Source organism: Brachyhypopomus gauderio, unplaced genomic scaffold (assembly GCF_052324685.1).
Source record: "Brachyhypopomus gauderio isolate BG-103 unplaced genomic scaffold, BGAUD_0.2 sc76, whole genome shotgun sequence".
NCBI lineage: Eukaryota > Metazoa > Chordata > Actinopteri > Gymnotiformes > Hypopomidae > Brachyhypopomus > Brachyhypopomus gauderio.
Window position 1 is genome coordinate 762,501 of NW_027506897.1, and position 23,464 is coordinate 785,964.

At 43.9% G+C, this 23,464-nt stretch overlaps 1 protein-coding gene across 1 annotated transcript in view; it reads right to left on the reverse strand.

Annotated features, from left to right (window-relative positions):
* LOC143491514 (NACHT, LRR and PYD domains-containing protein 3-like) overlaps nt 1-16,562 on the reverse strand; it is a 189,672-nt gene extending 173,110 nt beyond the window's left edge. Inside the window, exons 1-5 of the mRNA XM_076990596.1 lie at nt 15,457-16,562; nt 15,018-15,067; nt 13,102-13,265; nt 8,873-8,947; nt 553-2,311 (exon numbers count right to left, since the gene is read on the reverse strand). Coding sequence (XP_076846711.1) covers nt 553-2,311; nt 8,873-8,947; nt 13,102-13,234 — 1,967 coding nt within the window. The 5' untranslated portion in view covers nt 13,235-13,265; nt 15,018-15,067; nt 15,457-16,562. The remainder of the gene's footprint in view (nt 1-552; nt 2,312-8,872; nt 8,948-13,101; nt 13,266-15,017; nt 15,068-15,456) is intronic.
* Nucleotides 16,563-23,464: the final 6,902 nt, after the last annotated feature.

Sequence of the window (23,464 nt, forward strand, 5' to 3'; positions counted from 1 at the left end):
GTAGGTCACTAATGTGTAGTCTCAATTTAGGGTCAAATAGCATTGGAGTTTGTGTTGTGTAGTTTCTCTCTCTCCCTCCCTCTCAATCCCCCACCTCTCTCCCCCTCTCTCTTTCTCTTTTTCCCTCTCTCTCACTTTTACTTTCCCCTTCTGTCCATCTATTAGGTAACATTCAGGTTGTACACTGTATGCTGCATTTCTGTCATGTCTAACATGTATTGTCTCATATAACCAGTTGTAATGTGCAGTTGTGTTATGCTAATCAGTCTTGTGTTATAGGAAATGTGTGTGAATCTCTGTTGTTCAGATAACATCATGTAATGTAGATGCTAAAGTCAGTAATTGTATTAAATTGGTTATGCATATTCATGACCTTACACCAACACATTATTATTTCTAATTTATCTGTTTCAATTGTTGGTGGGAGGGATCAATCACCCCAGTACAGAAACTCCCTACAGTGTTACAAGTCTTATTATGATTTTGTACTGATTCTATGATGCTTTTGGGAAACTCCCCCCAGTGCTGTAATGTGTTTATAAAAATACTCACTCAGCTTTTCTGGATGCTGTGACCACTGGCATCAGTCTCAGTAGACATTTCTCTGATGGTTCATATTTACTCAGGACAAACTCATCTAGCTCCTCTTCTGAGTTCAGCAACACAAACACCACAGCTGACCACTGAGCAGGAGAGAGTTTAGCTCCACGGAGATTATTGTAATCTCCTCCGTTCAGGTATGTTTGAACTTCCTGCACTAGAGAATGATCATTCAGTTCATTCAGACAGTGGAACAGATTGATGGATTTCTCTGGAGAGAGCTTCTTCCTGATCTTCTTCTTGATGTACTTGACTGTTTCCTCTGTGCTGTGAGAGCTGCTTCCTGTCTGTGTCAGTAGACCTCGTAAGAGAGTCTGATTGGACTCCAGTGAGAGACCCAGAAGGAAGCGGAGGAAAAGGTCCAGGTGTCCATTCTTACTCTGTAAGGCCTTGTCCACTGCGTTCTTAAGGAAGTCAGACATTGTTGATCTTTTAAAGAATGTATATTTTTTCTGTTTCAACACATTTGTGTTGTTGGAGATGAAAGAGAGAAATGCATATAAAGCAGCCAGAAACTCCTGAACACTCAGATGTACAAAGCTGAACACATTCTCCAGTTCAAACTCCTTTCTGAAGATCTGTGTACACACTCCTGAGTACACGGACACTTCTTTGACATCAATGCCACACTCTCTCAGGTCTTCCTCATAGAAGATCAGGTTGCCCTTTTCCAGCTGTTGGAAAGCCAGTTTTCCCAGTGCCAGAACAATATTTCTAGTCTGGTGAAGATCAGTGTCAGTTTTTCCATGGTACTTTCTGTCCTTGTATTTGATGTTAAAGATCAGGAAGTGTGTGAACATCTGAGTCAGAGTCTTGGGGATCTCTCCACTCTCTGCTTCACCCAACATGCTCTCTAGAACAGTGGCTGCAATCCAACAGAAGACTGGAATGTGGCACATGATGTAGAGACTTCTTGATGACTTCATGTGTGAGATGATTTTATTGGCCAGGATTTGATCACTGATTCTCTTCCTGAAGTACTCCTCTTTCTGAGGGCCACTGAACCCTCGTACCTCTGTTACCTGGTCAATACACTCAGGAGGGATCTGATTGGCTGCTGCTGGTCGAGAGGTTATCCAGAGGAGAGCAGAGAGAAGCAGATTCCTCATGATGAGGTTTGTCAGCAGCACATCCACTGAGGTCGACTTCGTTATGTCTGATAAGCTCTCATTGTTATGGAAATCTAGAGGAAGTCGACACTCATCCAGACCATCAAAGATAAAAATGACTTTATAAGCATCACAGTCTATTAACTGTAATGTTTTTGTTTCTGGGAAAAAGTGATGAAGCAAATCCATCAGATTGAACTTTTTCTCCTTCATCAGATTCAGCTCCCTAAAAGGAAGTGGAAATATGAAGTGGACGTCCTGATTGGCTCTTCCTTCAGCCCAGTCCAGAATGAACTTCTGCACAGAGACTGTTTTACCAATTCCAGCAACTCCTTTAGTCAGCACTGTTCTGATGGGTTTGTCTTTAAAGAGGTCATTACATTTGATGGGTGTCTCCTGTGTTGCTGGTCTCCTGGATGCTGTCTCAATCTGTCTCACCTCATGTTCATTATTGACGTCTCCACTCCCTCCCTCTGTGATGTAGAGCTCTGTGAAGATCTCATTCAGAAGAATTGAGCTTCCATGATCTGAAATTCCTTTAATTTTTTTATATTTCTCCAGTAGTTTGCGTTTGAGCTTTTGCTGATATCCAGAGATCATCTCTAAAACAACAGAAACACATGATGACAGTAATTTTATTTGTTTGCACTAAACCCACATGAACTATGCCACCTTCAGATATGCTGATAGTAAATAGCAAAAATGTATTTATTTGACATCAAGATCAATAATCTATATGGTCATGGTCTGGTGGTTAGGGAATTGTGGGTTGTGACCAGAGGGTCGTGGGTTTGATTCCCAGGCCTGACGCCATGACTTGAGCAAGACACCTAACCCCAACTGCTCCCTGGGTGCTGGGCTAGGGCTGCCCACCGCTCTGGACATGTGTGCACCACAGCCCCCTAGTAATCACTAGTGTGTGTGTGTGTGTGTGTGTGTGTGTGTGTGTGTGTGTGTGTGTGTGTGTGTGTGTGTGTGTTCTAACTGCACAGATGGGTAACTGCGGAAGACAGATTTCGATTGCGGTGCAAATCACAATTGACATGAAATGTGGCAACTATAATGTTCTCACAAATAATTCTTCTACGAGCATTTAAATGCTGAAGGCTCTTCTAAATTATTTTTATTGATATATGATTAAACAGTATGTGCTAATGGCTGTAAAATACTTCAACAAATGTGTTTTATTATGAAGATTAAGTATGAACAGTGTACTGTTTGTCTATTGTTTCTCAGTCAGATAATGCAAACCAGTCAGATTTACTAAAGTGTTTCTATGCTAATCAAAGATGTCTGATCCAAAATTGCTTGTAACATGCAACAGCTCAGCTGGGGCTAAGCCATTTTTGGCCTCCAGAGGGAGACACAGATCAGCCACACCTGTCACCCAGCCCACTGGAGTGCAGCTCACAGGCCCCCTGGTGGTCCGTGTTAGTTAAAGAGATCTTAAGGGCTGTCTGCTGAGTCTCCTCTATTCCTCCTCTCTACAGTCTTGAGTTCTGTCTTCACACTCTTGAGTTCTCATCATTCTTCCTTGGTTGGAAGAGACGTTTTTAGCAGTTTTAATCATGTCAGCCCTTTCCACTGACATCTTTAGTTGTTTAGGTTCTCTGTACTGGTATCACACTGGTTTGGTCACCCTGAGGGTGATGATTTGATCCCTCAATAGGAGTTTTGGGGTTGAGGTTATGGGCGTGTCTGTAATCATTCCCCACGCCCAGCTGGGATCAAACATCTACAGTTCCAGAACCTTTTTATTGGTGGAAATACAACAAATGGTTCCAAATTAGATTCACAAACCAGAGCAGTTTGTGTTTGTGCCTATCTGTTACAGGGAGTCCAGTCCATGTTCCACTCCAGGAATCCCTGATGTCCCTGGGAACATGAAGTCTCCGCCCTCGGCTTCCTGGTATATAAGGAGGAAATGAGAGGATCCCCGTGGCGATTCAGCCTTGCCGACCTTGTAGAGATTGTGAACTTTGAGATATTGAGATACTGTGTATGACCTTGTGATTTGGATTTGGATTTGCGTGCTCCTTTAATATAACTGTATAGAGTTGTGTATATAGATATATGTATATTGGTGGTTTGTGTGTGCACACGGTGAGTAGGAAGTGGCTGCCATTTTGTTTGGGTTGTGGGTTTGTATCTGTTTTGTATATAGGAAGTCAGAGTAGTGTTGTCTTTTGTTTCACCCTGTTAGTATAATTATGTCTGTTTCTTTCTAGTATGGTTTTTGTTAGTTCTTTTGGCCTGGGTCACTTCTGACGTTTGTACCTGTGTACACTTTGTCCTGTAAATATATTCTGTTTGTGAAAATTTGTAAATACACCAATACTTTACATCTTCTTGGATCACTGTGTCATCCATATTCCACCCCTTCACTCCCCTGTTACGGCCTAGAGCCTAGATAGGTCGTAACAATATAGTATATTGTACAGTGCATCTATATAGACAGGGGTGGCCAACCCGTCAGAGACCAAGAGCCATTTTGTTTACTTTGTTATGGCAAAGAGCCACATCATGAGTGGTGAGTGTAATTTGTTGTGTGTTGGCGAGTGTAATTATTAGCTGTGAAGACAGTCAAATTCGTGTTTTCCACTACGCCGGTTTTAAAAGTATTAGCGGCTCGCTAGGCTTGTAAACAAACCGCGCACCACGAAAATGTAGCAGTGTGTCGCCCCATTTGTGCAGGTGAGCCCGCGGACCGGCTGGGGAGCCGCGGGTTGGCCACTCCTGTATATAGACTATGATTATGCAAGATTGATTGCAGTCTCCTGTGTGATTGTGTAGCTGTCAGTCTCCTGTGTGATTGCACTCTCCTGTGTGATTGTGTCAGTGTCCTGTGTGATTGCACTCTCCTGCAGAGTTGTATAATCCAAGTTCAGAAAGTAAAAGTCCTCACCAGGATTTTGTTCAAGCTTGCTCTGCTCTCCTGTGTGATTGTGTCACTGTCCTGTGTGATTTTGTCCAAAGTGTGGGTCACGTTCAAATTTTCCAGCCCACAGCCTCTGTTGACCGTAGCATTTTATATTTCACCAGAAGATGGCATTGTATACTATACTATACTATACTAAGGCTGGGCGATATGGAGCAAAAATAATATCTCGATATTTTTTAGGTGAATGGTGATATACGATATATATCTCGATATTTTTTCTTCCCAAAAGGTAACAACAAAGAGGCAGTAATAAATCAAATCTACGTCCCAAATGAGTTGTGCGAAGAAGAGTGGCAGGACAGGGCGAAAGTTGTTAAAAGAGAAACTCAAGTAAATTCACTATTCACAGTGTTGTGCGTGAACGAGTTCAAAAGAACACGTTCATTGAACACGCTCATTTTTTCGTGAACGTTGAACTGAACGAAACACATTTTTTAATAACTTGAACGTGAATTATTTCACATTATGTGTCATGAACGGTAGACATCACTGTAAATGAACGTTGGAATTTGTTTCCATTGAAAACTGAGTGATTTCTGTTTTCTATTTTGAAACGCAACGAGAGAAAGTTCCTCCCTCCTGTATTCTCGCTGGTGCCGCTTAAATCATGCATCACCAGACAGAAATGGTTTTGACGTTGTGTGCGCAATGCATTGTGGGCAACGTAGTGTCCGCATGAGAATAGTTAACATACTGGCTAGTTAATAACATACTGGCTTCCGCACGACGTTACCCGTGATGAATTGCAGCAGAGCGGGGTAGGCATAGCACGTATAAGAACGTATAGTGATTTCTAGCTTGTAGTTTCTTTATTTCCTAGTTGGATGTGCACGGTATTCACGCCTTATCTGTGATTCGTGGTTTTGATTAGCTTCATGTTTGTGTATGGTTAAAGTCTCTGTTCCATTTTCAGGTTCGTAGTGTTTTAGGTTTTCAGTTCATGTTTGGTCTCCGTGTTCTCTAACGTGATATCGTACCTGGCAATACATGTATGTTCTGTTAGACTCCATGTTCATGTATGGCCGTTACTTGCTTCCTGTGTGTTTGTTCATGTCAGTGTATGTAACAATTAGTTGTACTCTTGTGTTTGGTCTAGTTTTGTGCCCTTGTAATTTCCGCTGCCTTTTAGTGTATTAAGCGTTAGTTCTCTATTCATCATGCCACGTCATTCGCGGTCCACTCGCGTGTCATCTGTAAATGTAAGATGTGAAATAAAATCTAATGAGATTGTACTATCTACTTCGCATTTGTGTCCGCCCCTTGATTGCGCAACAGCCAAACCGTGAAAAAAGTATTTGAATATCTCACGAAAAAAAGTAAAATGAACTGAACTTTGAACTAGTTCATAATTAAAATTGTGAACTTTGAACGTGAACTGTTCATGAAATACTTCCACACTACTGATGTAGCTCCTCGTTTAGGAACTAAATCATTCACAGTGTGAGCACTGCTGCTCTCTCCGCTGTTGGCCATGTTTATTTTGTGCGCTGCACGCATAACCTGCGTCCTTGCGTCATAATGTCGCGATATAGCGAAATCCTATAGAATAAAGAAATGTACCGGTATTTTTGTGAACAATATTATATCGCCCACCCCTATACTATACTATATAGAGGTGTGCCAAAAAATCGATTCATATATCAAAAATCGATTCTCATTTACTACGATTCAGAATCGATTTTAAATGTCCCAAAATCAATTTTAAGTCATGGTGAAGTCTCGCATTACGTAATTACAAAACTTTACGCAGACTTTACGCAGCAGATTCTGGGACACACTCATGTGCGGAAAAGTTTTAAAACAGATGGAGGAAAGAGATATTCAACATGTCCGGTCTTCATTTAAGGCAAAAATATGGGTTCATTTTGGTTTTTACCGAATGCCGGGGAAGACCGAACTGAGGGTTTTCCATCCACCGAGTTTTTGCGCATTTTGAAAATGCGCATGAAAAAAGCTGGATGGAAAAAGTCCAAAATTCAAAAAAAGCCCCAAATATCGCAAAAAGATTTTTACGCTAGGAGGAGGTGGAAAAGTTAGACTATCGCATCGCCAAAATTCGGAAAAACTGGATGGAAAAGGGTTTTTCGCAGTTCTGGAGAGAGCAAAAATTGAATTTAACTTTAAAAAAAATGTTTCAAAACCTCAACGTGCAAAAATGCGTAACTGCCAGATGGATGTAAAAACCACTATTGTTTGGCGTCCTCTCACGTGATATAAAGTTTATTCGCATAACTGTAATGAATGGAAACAAGGCTTAATTCGCATTTTTTTCTGCCGAAACTTGGAAATTGCGCATTATTTTTTCGAAAGGTTTGGATGGAAGCACGCAGAGCCGGAGTGGCTAATCGGGAGATTCCGGTGGATTCCCGATGGGCCGGCTCATATCAATCTCTAGTTTGGGCCGATTGGGAGGGAAAAATAATTTTGGGCCGGATTTGGGCATGAAACTCCCGGGCTGAAAAAGGGGCCCACTCCGGCCCTGGAAACACGGTAGTAGCTCGTTTGTAAGGCGTGTGTACGCGGTGAGCACGGGAACGTTAATATAGAGAAGGGTGAGAAATAATATAGAGAAGGGTGGACCCAAGTGCCGGCTCGCAAGATCAAGACAATTGACACTTATCAAATGTATTAGCGAGAGGGAAACGCGCACAGCAACCCAGAACAAACAAACAAAACAACGCGGAAGACTCAACGCGCAAAAGAATAGAAACCAAAACCGTGAGGGTACGGAGTAAAAATAGAAACAAAAAACAACGCGGAAAATACAACGCGTGAAAAATAACTCAACCGTAGTGAGATTCGAGGAAGAAACAAAATAACAACAGTAACTAAAAAAAACGAAACCAAGGACGCCAGCAGAAGTAACTGGAAAAAAAACGCTGCAGCAAAATAAAACCCTTCCCAAAAATAAAGGCAAAACGGATAGGAAGAAGTACAGGATTGGGAAAACTTGAGATGGGTCAGGAAGCGACGCAGGAGATAGATACTCGAATAAGTAAAGAGAAAGCATAACAGAGAGAGGTGGCGAGACCATTAAACGATAAGCAACCACAGAGAAAGCAGGGACCTGGCTGTGTATGGTTACGCCGGTTTAGTCTGGGACTGACTCTGGTGCCCCTAGCAATGGCTGGGGGAACTGCATCCGAGCCAGCCCTGAGAGCTCGCAAAATGAAGCTCAAGAATTTTGGTAACAACAAAAACCATTTTATTTTACTAAAGCACTTTATTTTTGTTAATTAAATGTGAAAGACACTTAATTTTCTGTATTTATCATTCTGTCTTGCAAAGCAGACTGTAGTAGATCATGCAGATTTTATAAACTGAAGCAGATTTTTATAAATCAAATCGTTTTTTGAATCGAAAATCGTTTTGAATCGAAAATCGATTTTGATTTACTATACACTGTGTCCCCCTCCCCAGAATACCAGGCTGAATGGGTGTGGCCACCACACATGTCCACCTCACCAAATCTGGACAAAAAGTCTGGACACCCCTGGTGTAAAGTGTCCTGTGTGTTTGCATCTTCTTCAATATATCAGAGATGTGGATATTCAGATGTGATCTTCAGTACATAATCAGTGATGTGTATATTCAGATGTGATGTTCACTACATAATCAGTGATGTGTATATTCGGATGTGATCTTCACTACATAATCAGTGATGTGTATATTCAGATGTGATCTTCACTATATAATCAGTGATGTGTATATTCAGATGTGATCTTCAGTACATAATCAGTGATGTGTATATTCAGATGTGATCTTCACTACATAATCAGTAATGTGTATTGTCATGATCCCCACGGCAACCCCTCTTCTTTGTGTGCTTTTATTTTGAAGTCCCTTATTGTGTCTGACTTCATGCCCCACCTTGAACCCCGCCCCCTCCTCATTGTTTTCAGGTGTGTCTCGTTTGGTTCTGTGTTTTATTCAGTGTATTTGTCCTGTGTTTAGTCTTTTGTTTTGTGGATTATTGTAAGTTCCACTAGTTTTGATACTGTTTGTAATCTTGCTGGTCCATGTCTTTAATGTATTTGTCTCCCCTGTTCTGTGTATTAATGTTCTCCTTTAGTGTTAGTTGGTGTATTTGGTCACTGTTTGGTTTGTCTTTGTTTTATGTCAGTATATTCTGTGCAGTGTTGGTTGTTTTGTTATTAAACTACTTCAGAGTCCACACTTGTGTCCAGCCTACCTTGCCCAAACGTTACATGTATAAACAGACCTTCACTGAGTGCAGGACTCCCTGAAGATCCTCCAGTCTGAACTGGGATGGTGCTGGAACTGGACTTTTCCTGAACTGGAGGAGAGAACAGTGGAAAATACCAACGTTATTAACATAATTAACTTTGTATAAAAGAGGATTTGGCCTGAGAACTGCTGTATTCATTTGTTTTTATATACTATACTCTATATATATATATATATATATATATATATATATATATATATATATATATATAGTGTGTGTGTGTTTATATAAGGATTGGGGCAGGTGTGGGGTAAATGCAAAGTAAGAATGCTTTAAATATAGATGTGTTAATAGTTTATTTGTTAATTAACAAAATTAATGAAAAGAATCAGTCAAGCCCACTACCCCTGTGTGGTGCTTTCATGTGTCACATCTGGCCCCGCCCTCTACCCCTGTGTGGTGCTTTCATGTGGCACGTCTGGCCCCGCCCTCTACCTCTGTGTGGTGCTTTCATGTGTCACGTCTGGCCCCGCCCTCTACCCCTGTGGTGCTTTCATGTGTCACATCTGGCCCCGCCCTCTACCCCTGTGTGGTGCTTTCATGTGTCACGTCTGGCCCCGCCCACTACCCCTGTGTGGTGCTTTCATGTGTCACGTCTGGCCCCGCCCTCTAACCCTGTGTGGTGTTTTCATGTGTCACGTCTGGCCCCGCCCTCTACCCCTGTGTGGTGCTTTCATGTGTCACGTCTGGCCCCGCCCTCTACCCCTGTGTGGTGCTTTCATGTGGCACGTTTGGCCCCGCCCTCTACCCCTGTGTGGTCCTTTCATGTGTCACGTCTGGCCCCGCCCTCTACCCCTGTGTGGTGCTTTCATGTGGCACGTCTGGCCCCGCCCTCTACCCCTGTGTGGTGCTTTCATGTGTCACGTCTGGCCCCGCCCTCTACCCCTGTGGTGCTTTCATGTGTCACGTCTGGCCCCGCCCTCTACCCCTGTGTGGTGTTTTCATGTGTCACGTCTGGCCCCGCCCTCTACCCCTGTGTGGTGCTTTCATGTGTCACGTCTGGCCCCGCCCTCTACCCCTGTGTGGTGTTTTCATGTGTCACGTCTGGCCCCGCCCTCTACCCCTGTGTGGTGCTTTCATGTGTCACGTCTGGCCCCGCCCTCTACCCCTGTGTGGTGCTTTCATGTGTCACATCTGGCCCCGCCCTCTACCCCTGTGTGGTGCTTTCATGTGTCACGTCTGGCCCCGCCCACTACCCCTGTGTGGTGCTTTCATGTATCACGTCTGGCCCCGCCCTCTAACCCTGTGTGGTGTTTTCATGTGTCACGTCTGGCCCCGCCCTCTACCCCTGTGTGGTGTTTTCATGTGTCACGTCTGGCCCCGCCCTCTACCCCTGTGTGGTGCTTTCATGTGGCACGTCTGGCCCCGCCCTCTACCCCTGTGTGGTGCTTTCATGTGTCACGTCTGGCCCCGCCCTCTACCCCTGTGTGGTGCTTTCATGTGTCACGTCTGGCCCCGCCCACTACCCCTGTGTGGTGCTTTCATGTATCACGTCTGGCCCCGCCCTCTAACCCTGTGTGGTGTTTTCATGTGTCACGTCTGGCCCCGCCCTCTACCCCTGTGTGGTGTTTTCATGTGTCACGTCTGGCCCCGCCCTCTACCCCTGTGTGGTGTTTTCATGTGTCACGTCTGGCCCCGCCCTCTACCCCTGTGTGGTGCTTTCATGTGTCACGTCTGGCCCCGCCCACTACCCCTGTGTGGTGCTTTCATGTATCACGTCTGGCCCCGCCCTCTAACCCTGTGTGGTGTTTTCATGTGTCACGTCTGGCCCCGCCCTCTACCCCTGTGTGGTGTTTTCATGTGTCACGTCTGGCCCCGCCCTCTACCCCTGTGTGGTGTTTTCATGTGTCACATCTGGCCCCGCCCTCTACCCCTGTGTGGTGTGTGTTCTCTTAGTTCCGCCGTTGTTTTGGTTGCCTTCGTTTTCCTTCTGTTTGTCACACCTTCTGTTTTCCCGCCATATGTTGAGTTTTGTCAGTTGTTCCTGGTTTATCCGTGTGAGTAGTTGGGTTTATATTCCCTGCATGTTCGAGACTTTCCTTGTAGGTCTATGTGTTTATTGTCATGTATCATTTGGTGTAAGTTCACTTGCTCTCATGTTCATGTAAATCTGAGACTCTTGTGCTCACTCACAGCCTGGTTAGTGCTAGTCAGAGTTGTATAGTAACGAAGTAGAACTACTTCGCTACTGTACTTAAGTACTAAAATGCTGTATCTGTACTTTACTGGAGTATTATTTTTTTCTCCTACTTCCATTTTTACTTCACTACATATTTTCCCTCTGTTTAATACTTTTACTCCGATACATTTTTTTACGTGCTATATAGTTACTCGTTACAATTATAAACGTGTTAGCTGGCGCTGTCACCGTGTCAAGCGATCAGGCTGTCTTATGAAAAAACTGCGCATTCTCCGGTCGCATCTCGTTTACTCTGCTGCTGCCTTCACTGAACACTTGAGCTTCGTAATTTAGGTTCGCTCGACACGTCGTGACTGCCGCAAGGGTCCGCGCGGCAAAAATGACGCAATCGCGGCGGCTCCGCCCATGCGCGTTGACCACACGTGCGCGGTCGCGTCGCGAGGTCGTGCACCTCTTGATTTTTGTGCGTGCGAAGTTACAAGGTAGAATTCATGCACTTGTACGGCACTTTGACGGTCAATTTTCTGTATTTTCCAGCACCTTCAGCTTAATTTACATATTTATACAAATACACATATATTCCAAATAATTTGCTTTTTATCTCATTAAAAGAGATGGTACCGTGTTTGGTAACAGCAGAATAGCGCAGTAAGCCCTAGTTAGGTTAGATATCTTAGCTAACTAACCTAATTATGTTCATGGCGTGCTGCAGAATTCACTTAACATTAGCTGGCAATAAAGGCGACGTACTGACTAATCGTGTCCATTCTTATAGTGTAGTGTTTTTATAGGGAAAGGGCATTTAATGAGGGTAAACGCAGGGCAGTAGGCTCACCCTTAGAATCCGACAGACGGATTTTACGTCCAAAATACACCTCGTTTTCTCAGCTAAATTAAGGCGAATTTGTACTTCTGCGTAAAACCTACGATATAGCAAGACATAGGTTATCTGTTTTTTGTGTACGAAGTGTTAACCCCAGTTTTTTAAGTACATACAGAACACTTGTACTTGTGATCTTTGACATCTTTGATTTGTAAGTGATATATAAAAACTAATGATAATCAAACTTTGATGGCTTTCTTTAATTAATTCAAAACACAATACTTGTACTTTTTACTTTCAGTACTTGAGTAATAAATTTTAGACTAAACTACTTGCAATACTTAAGTACAAAAAATGCTGAATACTTCTGTACTTCTACTTAAGTAAAGTTTTTAAAGAACACTTCAACTTCTACTCAAGTCAATGTTTTGATAGAGTACTTGTACTTTTACTCAAGTATGGGTCTCGAATACTTTATACAACACTGGTGCTAGTGCACGTGTCCATGTTGTTCTATGTTCTGGTTAGTGCTAGTGCATGTGTCCATGTTGTTCTATGTTCTGGTTAATGCTAGTGCATGTGTCCATGTTGTTCTATGGTTGAACTTCCCTAGTCCATGTTTTGTTGAGTATGTGTATCATTACTAGTTTTTCTGTTGGCTTTAGTGTTTGTAGTATCAAGTGTTTTATTCTTTATGTCTATTCTGTCTTAATGGTTGTTGGTTTCTGGTCTTGTGGTTGTTTTGTATTCTTATGTTCTTCGAGTTCCCGTTTAGCGTACAACTGTTACCGTTAGTTCTCCTGTTATATTTTAATCTCGTCTCCATCATGGGTTTAGTTATTTTGTTCATAATGCCTCCCCACCCCTCTCCTCTCCCTGTCAGCACAGCTGGGCTTCCAGATGTTACTGGAGTCCCTGTAAATAAAACGTGTTCTTCTCAGATATTGTGTTCACCTCCCAGCTCCCCGACATTACAGTCATAAAATCAGATCAAATTTGTGTGACCACCCTGTGTCTTCAATTCTTCCAGGTCCACTTGCACAAAGTCAGACATTTTGTAGAATTACAGTCAGGAGTCTGATTAATCAATGATACCAAACAGCTGATAATGATCTTAGAAAGAAGATTTACAACTGTGAGAATTGTATTCATGACCTTCGTATGTATATAAACCCAGTAATTATAAATAAGTATTAACTGTGGTCTCTGATCATCTCAAAATTCAGATTCATCTCTTACCTCCATATATAAAGGTCACTGGTGCATTAATCTGATTCCCATGAATCTGAGGAGCACAGACGTTCCCTCCTGTTTGAGCTGTGATGTTGGTCTGATCTGTGATGTTGGTCTGTACTGGAGTAGATCCCTCCATCTTCTAATCAGACGTTACTTCACCAACACCACTAAACATCAACATATGAGGATGGCATTAAATAAGTTAGTGTTTCACATGTGTGAAATAGCACCACCCAGAGTATGACACAGGTCAGTGTGTCTCACAGTTTGTTTATTCACTGAGATCTGCAGTCAGCATTATTAAACAATTATTAAATAGTAAACAAACAGCAAATTATATTTTATTATTTGAAAAATTTAATAATTTTTGAATAAAATAATTTAAAAAATACAGGATAAGTTTGTAGATGGTTGGCTGTGAGCAGGTTCATATTATTAGTACACAGTTCAATCCCATAATAAAGGTTCTTTCACATATGAATACATTAATTCAGATCCCATCAAATGATGTTTCCAGTAATTTTTCAATTTAGGAGTATTGAAAAGAAAACTGAACTTGTAAATAAATTTACTGATGACAGTCTACCACTCCATTAGCTCCTCCCCTAATGATGATGTTATATCTCTCCTCATTAGCTCCTCCCCTACTAATGATGTTATATCTCTCCTCATTAGCTCCTCCCCTACTGATGATTGTATACCTCTCCTCATTAGCTCCTCCCCTACTGATGATTGTATACCTCTCCTCATTAGCACCTCCCCTACTGATGATGGTATATCTCTCCTCATTAGCTCCTCCCCTACTGATGATGGTATATCTCTCCTCATTAGCTCCTCCCCTACTGATGATGTTATATCTTTCCTCATTAGCTCCTCCCCTACTGATGATGGTATAACTCTGCTCATTAGCTCCTCCCCTACTGATGATCGTATATCTCTCCTCATTAGCTCCTCCCCTACTGATGATGGTATATCTCTCCTCATTAGCTCCTCCCCTACTGATGATGGTATATCTCTCCTCATTAGCTCCTCCCCTACTGATGATCGTATATCTCTCCTCATTAGCTCCTCCCCTACTGATGATGATATATCTCTCCTCATTAGCTCCTCCCCTATTGATGATGGTATAACACTCCTCATTAGCTCCTCCTCCTTCTATATACTCCACTGTATATACTCTGTACTGTATATTCTGTATGTACTCTGTACTGTATCATAGCGTGTATACTGTATGATACAGTATGATACAGTTCAGAGTATATGCAGTATTGTAATGTTCTAGCCACATACAGATAAGTTGGGAAACACAAAAGCTGAGAGAACAAGGGTTTATTGGCCTTTTCAGAGTCTTTCTCTACTGAAGGGACACAAGGGGACACATAGCCAATCTGTAAAGAAGAATTACACTGATGCTTAGGGCACAGTGACATACAAACCAGCAGGATTAACACTAAACAGAATAACTTTCAGTACAAATAGTGACATACAAACCAGCCAGATTAACACTAAACAGAATAACTTTCAGTACAAATAGTGACATACAAACCAGCCAGATTAACGCTAAACACAATAACTTTCAGTACAAATAGTGACATACAAACCAGCCAGATTAACACTAAACACAATAACTTTCAGTACAAATAGTGACATACAAACCAGCCAGATTAACACTAAACACAATAACTTTCAGTACAAACACGTGAAGAGAATTAACAGACAGTACGATAGACACCAGTGATCAGTGATGACAAGTACACATTGGAACAGACACCAGGCAGCATATCAAACATTAGGACAAACAAACACCGAAACAGACTAAAGGTAGAGACAACGAATAAAGGAAAAACTGAAACTAAGAGTAACACACAAGACAAGCGCACAAAACGTAGAGGGGAAACAGGACAAATCTAACGACTTACCTAATCTACCGACTTCACTGAAGAACACAAGGGGCACCAGGCTGTAGGAACTAAACAACACAGAGGAAAACAGAACACAAAACTGACAGAGAGGACAGAGAGGGACTAAAACACAAACCAGAATACAAAGGGAATAAATATGGAAGCAAGAGTCCAGGAAACTGTCAAACAGAGGAAACGCAACAGGAGAACAACAATCAATGAGCGTCCAGGCTGGAGTGAGATTGAGGGGTTTAAATACACGATAAAGTGAAGACAAAAACGAGACACAGGTGAACCTCATTACTAGAACGAGAGGCTGAACTAAGGTGGGCAAAGAAAACACAGAAATACCGGAATATTCTGTACACCTGCTGCTCGTTACTCCACTCTTTTCACAACTACTTAATCTTCCCCCTCTCACTTCTGGGTTGTGAAGTATTGTTGCCATGCCACATACCAAGCGTTCTGTCCCTCCTGTGTACCGACCTCTGCTCTCGTTCCAGACCTCGTTCCCAGCCTAGTTCCACTGTACTTTCATCCTTCTGTCTACCCGCCGTGACCCTGGACGCCCTGACCTCGACTACGACTAACCCATACACCACACACGCTCAGCGGAGTTATTCGTCCATTCAGGTGTTCTGTATTCACGTCTCTAATAAAAGCAACTATATTCCACATTTGGATCCTTGTCTGCCTGGTTGGTTCGTTACACCAAGAATGTGATAGAGCAGGGGGCGGGGCCATCTGTTACAAGCAGTGGTGGACGAAGTACACCAATTATGTACTTGAGTAAAAGTACAGTTACCTTGCATTGAATATTACTCAAGTAAAAGTAAAAGTATTCACCTCAATTTTTTACTTGAGTAGAAGTACAAAAGTATCTGCCTTCAAAAATACTTAAGTATTAAAAGTAAAAGTAAAAACCTTTTTTTTCTTAGCGTCACATCAAAACCCCTAGGCCTACTCGATCAAAAGGTGAACAGGAAACAGTGCCTTACATTTGCCTAGCAAACACAAAATACACAAAACTAGCCTATATTATCCTCACAACATTCATCTCCAAACTTTATCCATATTAATAATTCACACTAGAAAGGTAGACAAGTGGACAAACAGTTTTATATAAAAACATAATTCACCACCAAACAGAACAATAATTTCGAACTGGCCACTTCAGTCCTAGCTTGGGGGACTTTTTCTGAGGTTCTACGTTGTCCACCACATGGCGGGACAGGGAAGGAAGAAGCTCTAGCACCTAGAACTAGAACTGTGTGCAGCCCTACCAACTGAACTCATAATATTAAACTTGGCCGAATAATTAATATAATAATAATCAGAGTTGCCAACTCTCACGCAATGAGCGTGAGACACACGCATTGACTGTCTTTACCAGAGACCGTTTTCACTCGCACTACACTTCACATACATCCGATTTCTCACACTGAAAAAAAAATCTAGTTTATTTACCTCTGATCTACATCTATGATTCAATGAGTTACTAGTTCGCTGTGGCGCCAACCACTGGCGATCGATCGCGACATAATACTTAATTTGTGTCCAACTATTTACACTCGCCGCCACCCCCCGCCAACATTTTACACACATGCCGCCGCCCCGCCCCCCAAACCTGATAATAATAATTTGAATAATAATTTTAATAATTTTGCTTCGCTCATATTTACTTGCCTTCGCCTCCCTCATATGAATAAATTGCGAAGTTCGCTTCGCTTGGCCAAATTCGCGTGTATGTGTCCCCGGCTTTAACGTTTGATGTGGGAGTCTCCTGTGTTAAACTGGCGCTTAGCATCTCCACAGATTGCAATTCGGGTACTAGCACATTGCTTTGGATAAAAGCATCTGTTAAATGTAGTGTACTTCAATGTGATATAATTAACCGGGGTATATAAACCTACTAATCTAATGGTGAACTTACTTCGATGTGTTTTTTCAAGTTTGACAGCGAGTTCATAAATGATGACAGCGATGTGTTCTTCGGAATGCGAATAATTCTTCTTTTCGAGGAATACAAACACTTCGGCTAAATAAGGCCAGGGGTGTTGGGGGAAGACATCTGTTGCAGCCATGTCAGATCCTCAGCCATTTAGCGTACAAATCTTAATCTCTTACTGAGCGCTGATTGGTTATAGTCTGTGACATGGTACACTTTTACCTTTCGGTATTTTATTAAACGTGTCACGTAGGGCAACGCCCCCTCTCGTAGCTGTCACTCTGGGTTCCCTCATGTCTGTGTTCCCTGCCTGTTTGTCCCGCCCTGCTCGTTTATTTTGATGATTCCTCATTTGTTACCACGCCCCTGTGTCATTGTCATCACCTGTCCCTAGTTTGGTTCTATGTATATAAGTCCCGTCATTCCCCAGTCGTGTCATCCGTGATTTTGTCTACTTAGTGTCTTGTGCTTTGTTCTATCCGGTCCTTTGTGAGTATTGTTTCCGCTGCCAGTATTCCTGCCTGTTCCGTGTTTCCCCGTCGTGTTGGTTTATCTGCCCGAGTATGTCTGTTCGTATTTCATGTCTGGACTGCCTGCCTGTTATGACCCATGCCTGTGTTTTCGACTCTGCTTATGGTATTCCCCGTAATAAATCTCGCTCATCTCAGCGATTGTGTCCGTCTCCTCGCTCCGTTGCGCATGCAACGTTACGTAATCACGGATCAAACGAGGACACAGCGAGAGAGCGAGACTCCGGTGAGTTTAGTCGCTGTAGCGAGTTGTTGGCTGCTTCCGTGCAGTTTAACTCTCATGTGTTACAGCGCGAACGAGCCGGAGACAGGAATACCCCTGGCGCTGTGGGAACAAGGAAGTCTCGTCGCAGACCGAAGAAAGCGCAGTCTCTCACTACTGGCTTTCGCGGCGAGACTCCTTTTGAGCGCTGTGAGTCTGCCCTGCTTGACGAACGCGACAGGGGTGAGCAACCTGTGGTACAAGCAGCGGGCAGACGGAGGGAATGCACAGACGAGCTTTGGCTTACCCCTCGGTCGGCTCTCAATGGCTGCTGCGAGCTCCCGACGCCTCAGAGGAGGCGGAGCCATCGCAGAGAGAGCCACCGAGGGGCGTGTGTGTCTGTGTGTTCTTCCAGGCTCAACCCGGACACTGAGGAGGAGGACCTAACACCGCTGATCCCGCCGGCTACTCCACAGGACACCCCCATGTATTTTTTGGGGGGGAGTACAAGCCACGTCGGCTTGGCGGACACGCCCCCCGATGACGTCAGTATGGTGGCTCCGCCCCCCGAGGACGTCGGCTTGGCGGACACGCCCCCCGATGACGTCAGTATAGTGGCTCCGCCCCCCGAGGACGTCGGCTTGGCGCACACGCCCCCCGAGGACGTCGGCTTGGCGCACACGCCCCCCGACCGCATCTCCTCACACCAGGTTCCTGTCCCCGCTGCCCGTAGGCAGTCCGTGCCGGTTCCTGTCCCTGCAGCCCGTAGGCAGTCCGTGCCGGTTCCTGTCCCTGCAGCCCGTAGGCAGTTCGTGCCTGTTCCTGTCCCCGCTGCCCATCAGCAGTCCATGCCTGTTCCTGTCCCCGCTGCCCATCAGCAGTCCATGCCTGTTCCTGTCCCCGCTGCCCATCAGCAGTCCACGCCGGTTCCTGTCCCTGCGACCCAGGAGAGGTCGTCCACGCCGGTTCCTGTCCCTGCGACCCAGGAGAGGTCGTCCACGCCGGTTCCTGTCCCTGCGACCCAGGAGAGGTCGTCCACGCCGGTTCCTGTCCCTGCGACCCAGGAGAGGTCGTCCACGCCGGCTCCTGTTCCCGCTGCCCGCCAGCGGACCCTGCCTGTTCCCGCTGCCCGCCAGCGGACCCTGCCTGTTCCCGCTGCCCGCCAGCGGACCCTGCCTGTTCCCGCTGCCCGCCAGCGGACCCTGCCTGTTCCCGCTGCCCGCCAGCGGACCCTGCCTGTTCCCGCTGCCTGTCTGCCGGCTCCAGTTCCCGCTGGTCGCCGCCCGGCCGCGCCTGTGCCCGCTGCCCGCTGCCCAGTCGCGCCTGTGTCCCCAGAGACTGTGCTGCCCTCTATAGGGCCTGGACTTTTTGTGCCTCCTGCTTTGCCCTGTGATCCTGTCTCGTTTCCCATGTTCCCCTTGCTCCCGTGTCCTGTGCCTGGTTTTGTGTTGGTTCCTGTTCCTGTGTGTGTGCCTGTTCGTGTCCTTGTGGCCGTCCCTGTGTCGGTGTCTAGTGGTGTCCTCTCTGTCCCTGTTCCCATCTCTGTTCCCCAAGTCATAACCCACTTTGTTCCTGTCCCGGTCTCAGTTGTCCAAGCCGTGTTTGCCTCAGTGTGTGCCTCTGCCCTGTCCCCTGGCCCCACTCCCGTGTCTGTCCCCGGTCCTGTCCTGTCTGGCCCTGCTCCTGTGCCTCGCCCTGGCCCTGTCCAGCCTCCCCGTGTCCCGTGTCGTACCACGTCCCTGTCCAGCTCTTGGCCAGTCTCCATGTCCCCTGTCTTTGTCCCTGCCATGCCCCGGGTCCCATGTCCTGTTCTGCCCGGTCCTGCCCCTCTGGTCTGTCCTGTGTCTGCTGTTCCTGTCCCTCGCCGTGTGCCGTAGTTCCCTGTCCTGTCATAGTCGGTGTCCCTGTCCTGTCTGCCCTTGCGTGCCCCGGAGTGGCACGCTTTGAGGGGGGGTTCTGTCACGTAGGGCAACGCCCCCTCTCGTAGCTGTCACTCTGGGTTCCCTCATGTCTGTGTTCCCTGCCTGTTTGTCCCGCCCTGCTCGTTTATTTTGATGATTCCTCATTTGTTACCACGCCCCTGTGTCATTGTCATCACCTGTCCCTAGTTTGGTTCTATGTATATAAGTCCCGTCATTCCCCAGTCGTGTCATCCGTGATTTTGTCTACTTAGTGTCTTGTGCTTTGTTCTATCCGGTCCTTTGTGAGTATTGTTTCCGCTGCCAGTATTCCTGCCTGTTCCGTGTTTCCCCGTCGTGTTGGTTTATCTGCCCGAGTATGTCTGTTCGTATTTCATGTCTGGACTGCCTGCCTGTTATGACCCATGCCTGTGTTTTCGACTCTGCTTATGGTATTCCCCGTAATAAATCTCGCTCATCTCAGCGATTGTGTCCGTCTCCTCGCTCCGTTGCGCATGCAACGTTACAAAACGTTGATTTAAAAATGAAAAAGGAACGAGATGTTTCTGTAAATGTAACGAAGTGAAAAGTACAAATTTTCGCTTTGAAATGTAGTGAAGTAAAAGTATAAAGTCTTACCAAATAAAAGTACTTGAGTAAAGTACAGATACATGGAAATGTTACTTAAGTACAGTAACGAATTACATTTACTTAGTTACTGTCCACCACTGGTTACAAGTACATACTATATCATACAGTATATACTGAATATACTCTGTACTGTATCATACTGTATATACTGCATTATAACATTGGGAATATAGGTTTTCCGTAAATACAAATTCTCTACAGATAATTTATTTAAACATCTTTATTTCATGTCTAATATGTGTAGTCTTAGTGCGCTTTTGGAATATACTGTATTTGCAACCACCAAAGCACAATATAACAGATTAACATTAGGAGTTTTATTACTACTGTCTGACTACACTAACACTAGGAGTTTTATTACTACTTTCTGACTACACTAACACTAGGAGTTTTATTACTACTGTCTGACTACACTAACACTAGGAGTTCTATTACTACTGTCTGACTACACTAACACTAGGAGTTTTATTACTACTTTCTGACTACACTAACATTAGGAGTTCTATTACTACTGTCTGACTACACTAACACTAGGAGTTCTATTACTACTGTCTGACTACACTAACACTAGGAGTTCTATTACTACTGTCTGACTACACTAACACTAGGAGTTTTATTACTACTGTCTGACTACACTAACATTAGGAGTTCTATTACTACTGTCTGACTACACTAACACTAGGAGTTCTATTACTACTTTCTGACTACACTAACACTAGGAGTTCTATTACTACTGTCTGACTACTCTAACACTAGGAGTTTTATTACTACTTTCTGACTACACTAACACGGAGTTCTATTACTACTGTCTGACTACACTAACACTAGGAGTTCTATTACTACTGTCTGACTACTCTAACACTAGGAGTTTTATTACTACTGTCTGACTACACTAACACTAGGAGTTCCATTACTACTGTCTGACTACACTAACACTAGGAGTTCTATTACTACTGTCTGACTACACTAACACTAGGAGTTCTATTACTACTGTCTGACTACACTAACACTAGGAGTTCTATTACTACTGTCTGTATTATCTATCACAGACTCACATACTCACCGTGTTCCTCTGAAATAGATTCATGTGTCTCATAAAATGATGATCTGCTCAGTCTCTCTCACTCTGATCTGAATCTGTTTGTCCTGTTCAGTTTCTCATATGACTCTGTAGGAGGTGGAGACTCCAGATTCAGGTTTATCTCCATATTTTAACAGATCAGTATCATACTGGCTCTCTCCCAGTGCTGAATAACAGCACCAGAGTGGGTCACAGGTAAGTGGTTCACAGGTGAGGAATGCAGCCAGACTGCTACAAGTACACACACGTTGTATCATGCACAACATACAGAACTACTGTAAATAAATGACACCTCTCTGATCTGAGAACAGTGTAGCTGCATGTAACGCCTGTGGTGTCTGGGAGCAATGAGGGGGATTCATGTACTGAACAGAGTGTAACGAATCAAGGGGGTGTGATGCAAACGCAAGTATCAATGTGATTTATTAAATTAAACAAAGACCAAAAGGAACAAGAGAGAAAAACTAAGGACAGAAGAATATACACTACAGGCATGATAATCTGTCACCTTTCGGCGAAATTCGCCATTTTGAAGTTGAAAAGGGTGACCTACGCGAATCGTGTAGATCCGATGAGTTTTTTTTTTTTTTGGAGGGGGGGGTCCTGCAGATATTTTATATATATATATATATATATATATATATATATATTATCATATTGACTTAATAAGCATATAGAGCACTTCTGAAATCGGCAATTTCAATGACACAGTGGCCAGCAATTTCCGCCCAGATCCATCATAGAGGCCAAATTGCGTTTATACGAACGTTCTTCATTCATGTTGTGACGCTAAACGGGACGTGAAGCAGGACCTAGTGATATCTACACCGGGACACGGCAGAGGAGCGTACATTTACCACTACATTTAACAGATCGTACATTTACCAGTGGATTTAATTGGGTGATTAATGGTTTCAATCGTTTTCATATTTTCCGGTAAAACAAAGTTACTGCCGTTCGCTACAGCGTTGAACACTGTCAGAGCTAGCCACAAGCTCCTGTGATAAATAGGTAGATAGATAGGCCTATTAAGTTCGCGTCAACCCCGTGTATTTAGCGGTGACATAAAATAAGAAACAAGATTTTTTTTCTAGTGTCTGTAGTTCTAACTGGTGAATCCAGGGACGTGTGAGGATAACATTCGCGCCAGGGCTGAAAAGCTTGAAGATGAAGTTGCAAACTCTTGTCATTTGATAGTCTACCCTGTGCTTTAGCCCATGTTAGAAGCCTTTTGTGACAAAATAAAAACACGTGAACCCTGGTATTTTTTACACTCATTTTCGCCGCTGATGTTATTTATTGGTTCATTAAGACGTAATGGTTTTGACTGAGCCATCCGGAATGGCGAAAGCAGCTTCTCGCGTTTACGGATCTTGTCTCCGTCAAGACAGGTCAATATTTTTCAGCGCGACATTACCGTGAGAGAAGTCAACAGGGAAGACTCTGTGTTTCAATGGACTACTCTTCTTACTCGCACCTCTCAAAATTTAAATCTTTTTTTTTTATATCTGAATCTGACAGTGTCTGAATGTCATGTCTGACATATATTATGTTTAGTATCTCTATGTTCAATGGTTCAATTATTATTGTTCACTTTTTTATTTATTGTTCAATACTTTTCAGTATTGTTCTAATTTTGGTTAGATAGATAGATAGATAGATAGATAGATAGATAGATAGAAACAACCACCCCGTCAACAGTCACTGTACCAGCAGCACCCCCCCCCCCCCCTCTTCTCACCCTTTTAACCCCTGACACATTTTCATGTCTGACACTAGATCAAACATTAGATAGCCAACATGGCAACCAAGCAACACACTAAATGAAACACCACTTAAACACAATACTAGAAATATTTAAACTTAGACACACCACAGGAAGGACTACTTTACTTACGACAACGGATGAACTAACAATCACTAAAGCATGACACAACCACAACATAAATTGGACTGAATCAACTGGATGAACAAGAAGACTAGAATGCACAGGGAATTAATGCACACACTTAGAAGCGAGAGACGAAGGCTACAACAGAGTCTTAACTACTAAGGGGGACAGATTGACGGGGAGAAATATATGAACGAAGAACACATAAAATAGAGAGTCAGGGAGGGGAACAATATGCGAAGGGAAAATACAACTAACAAGGAA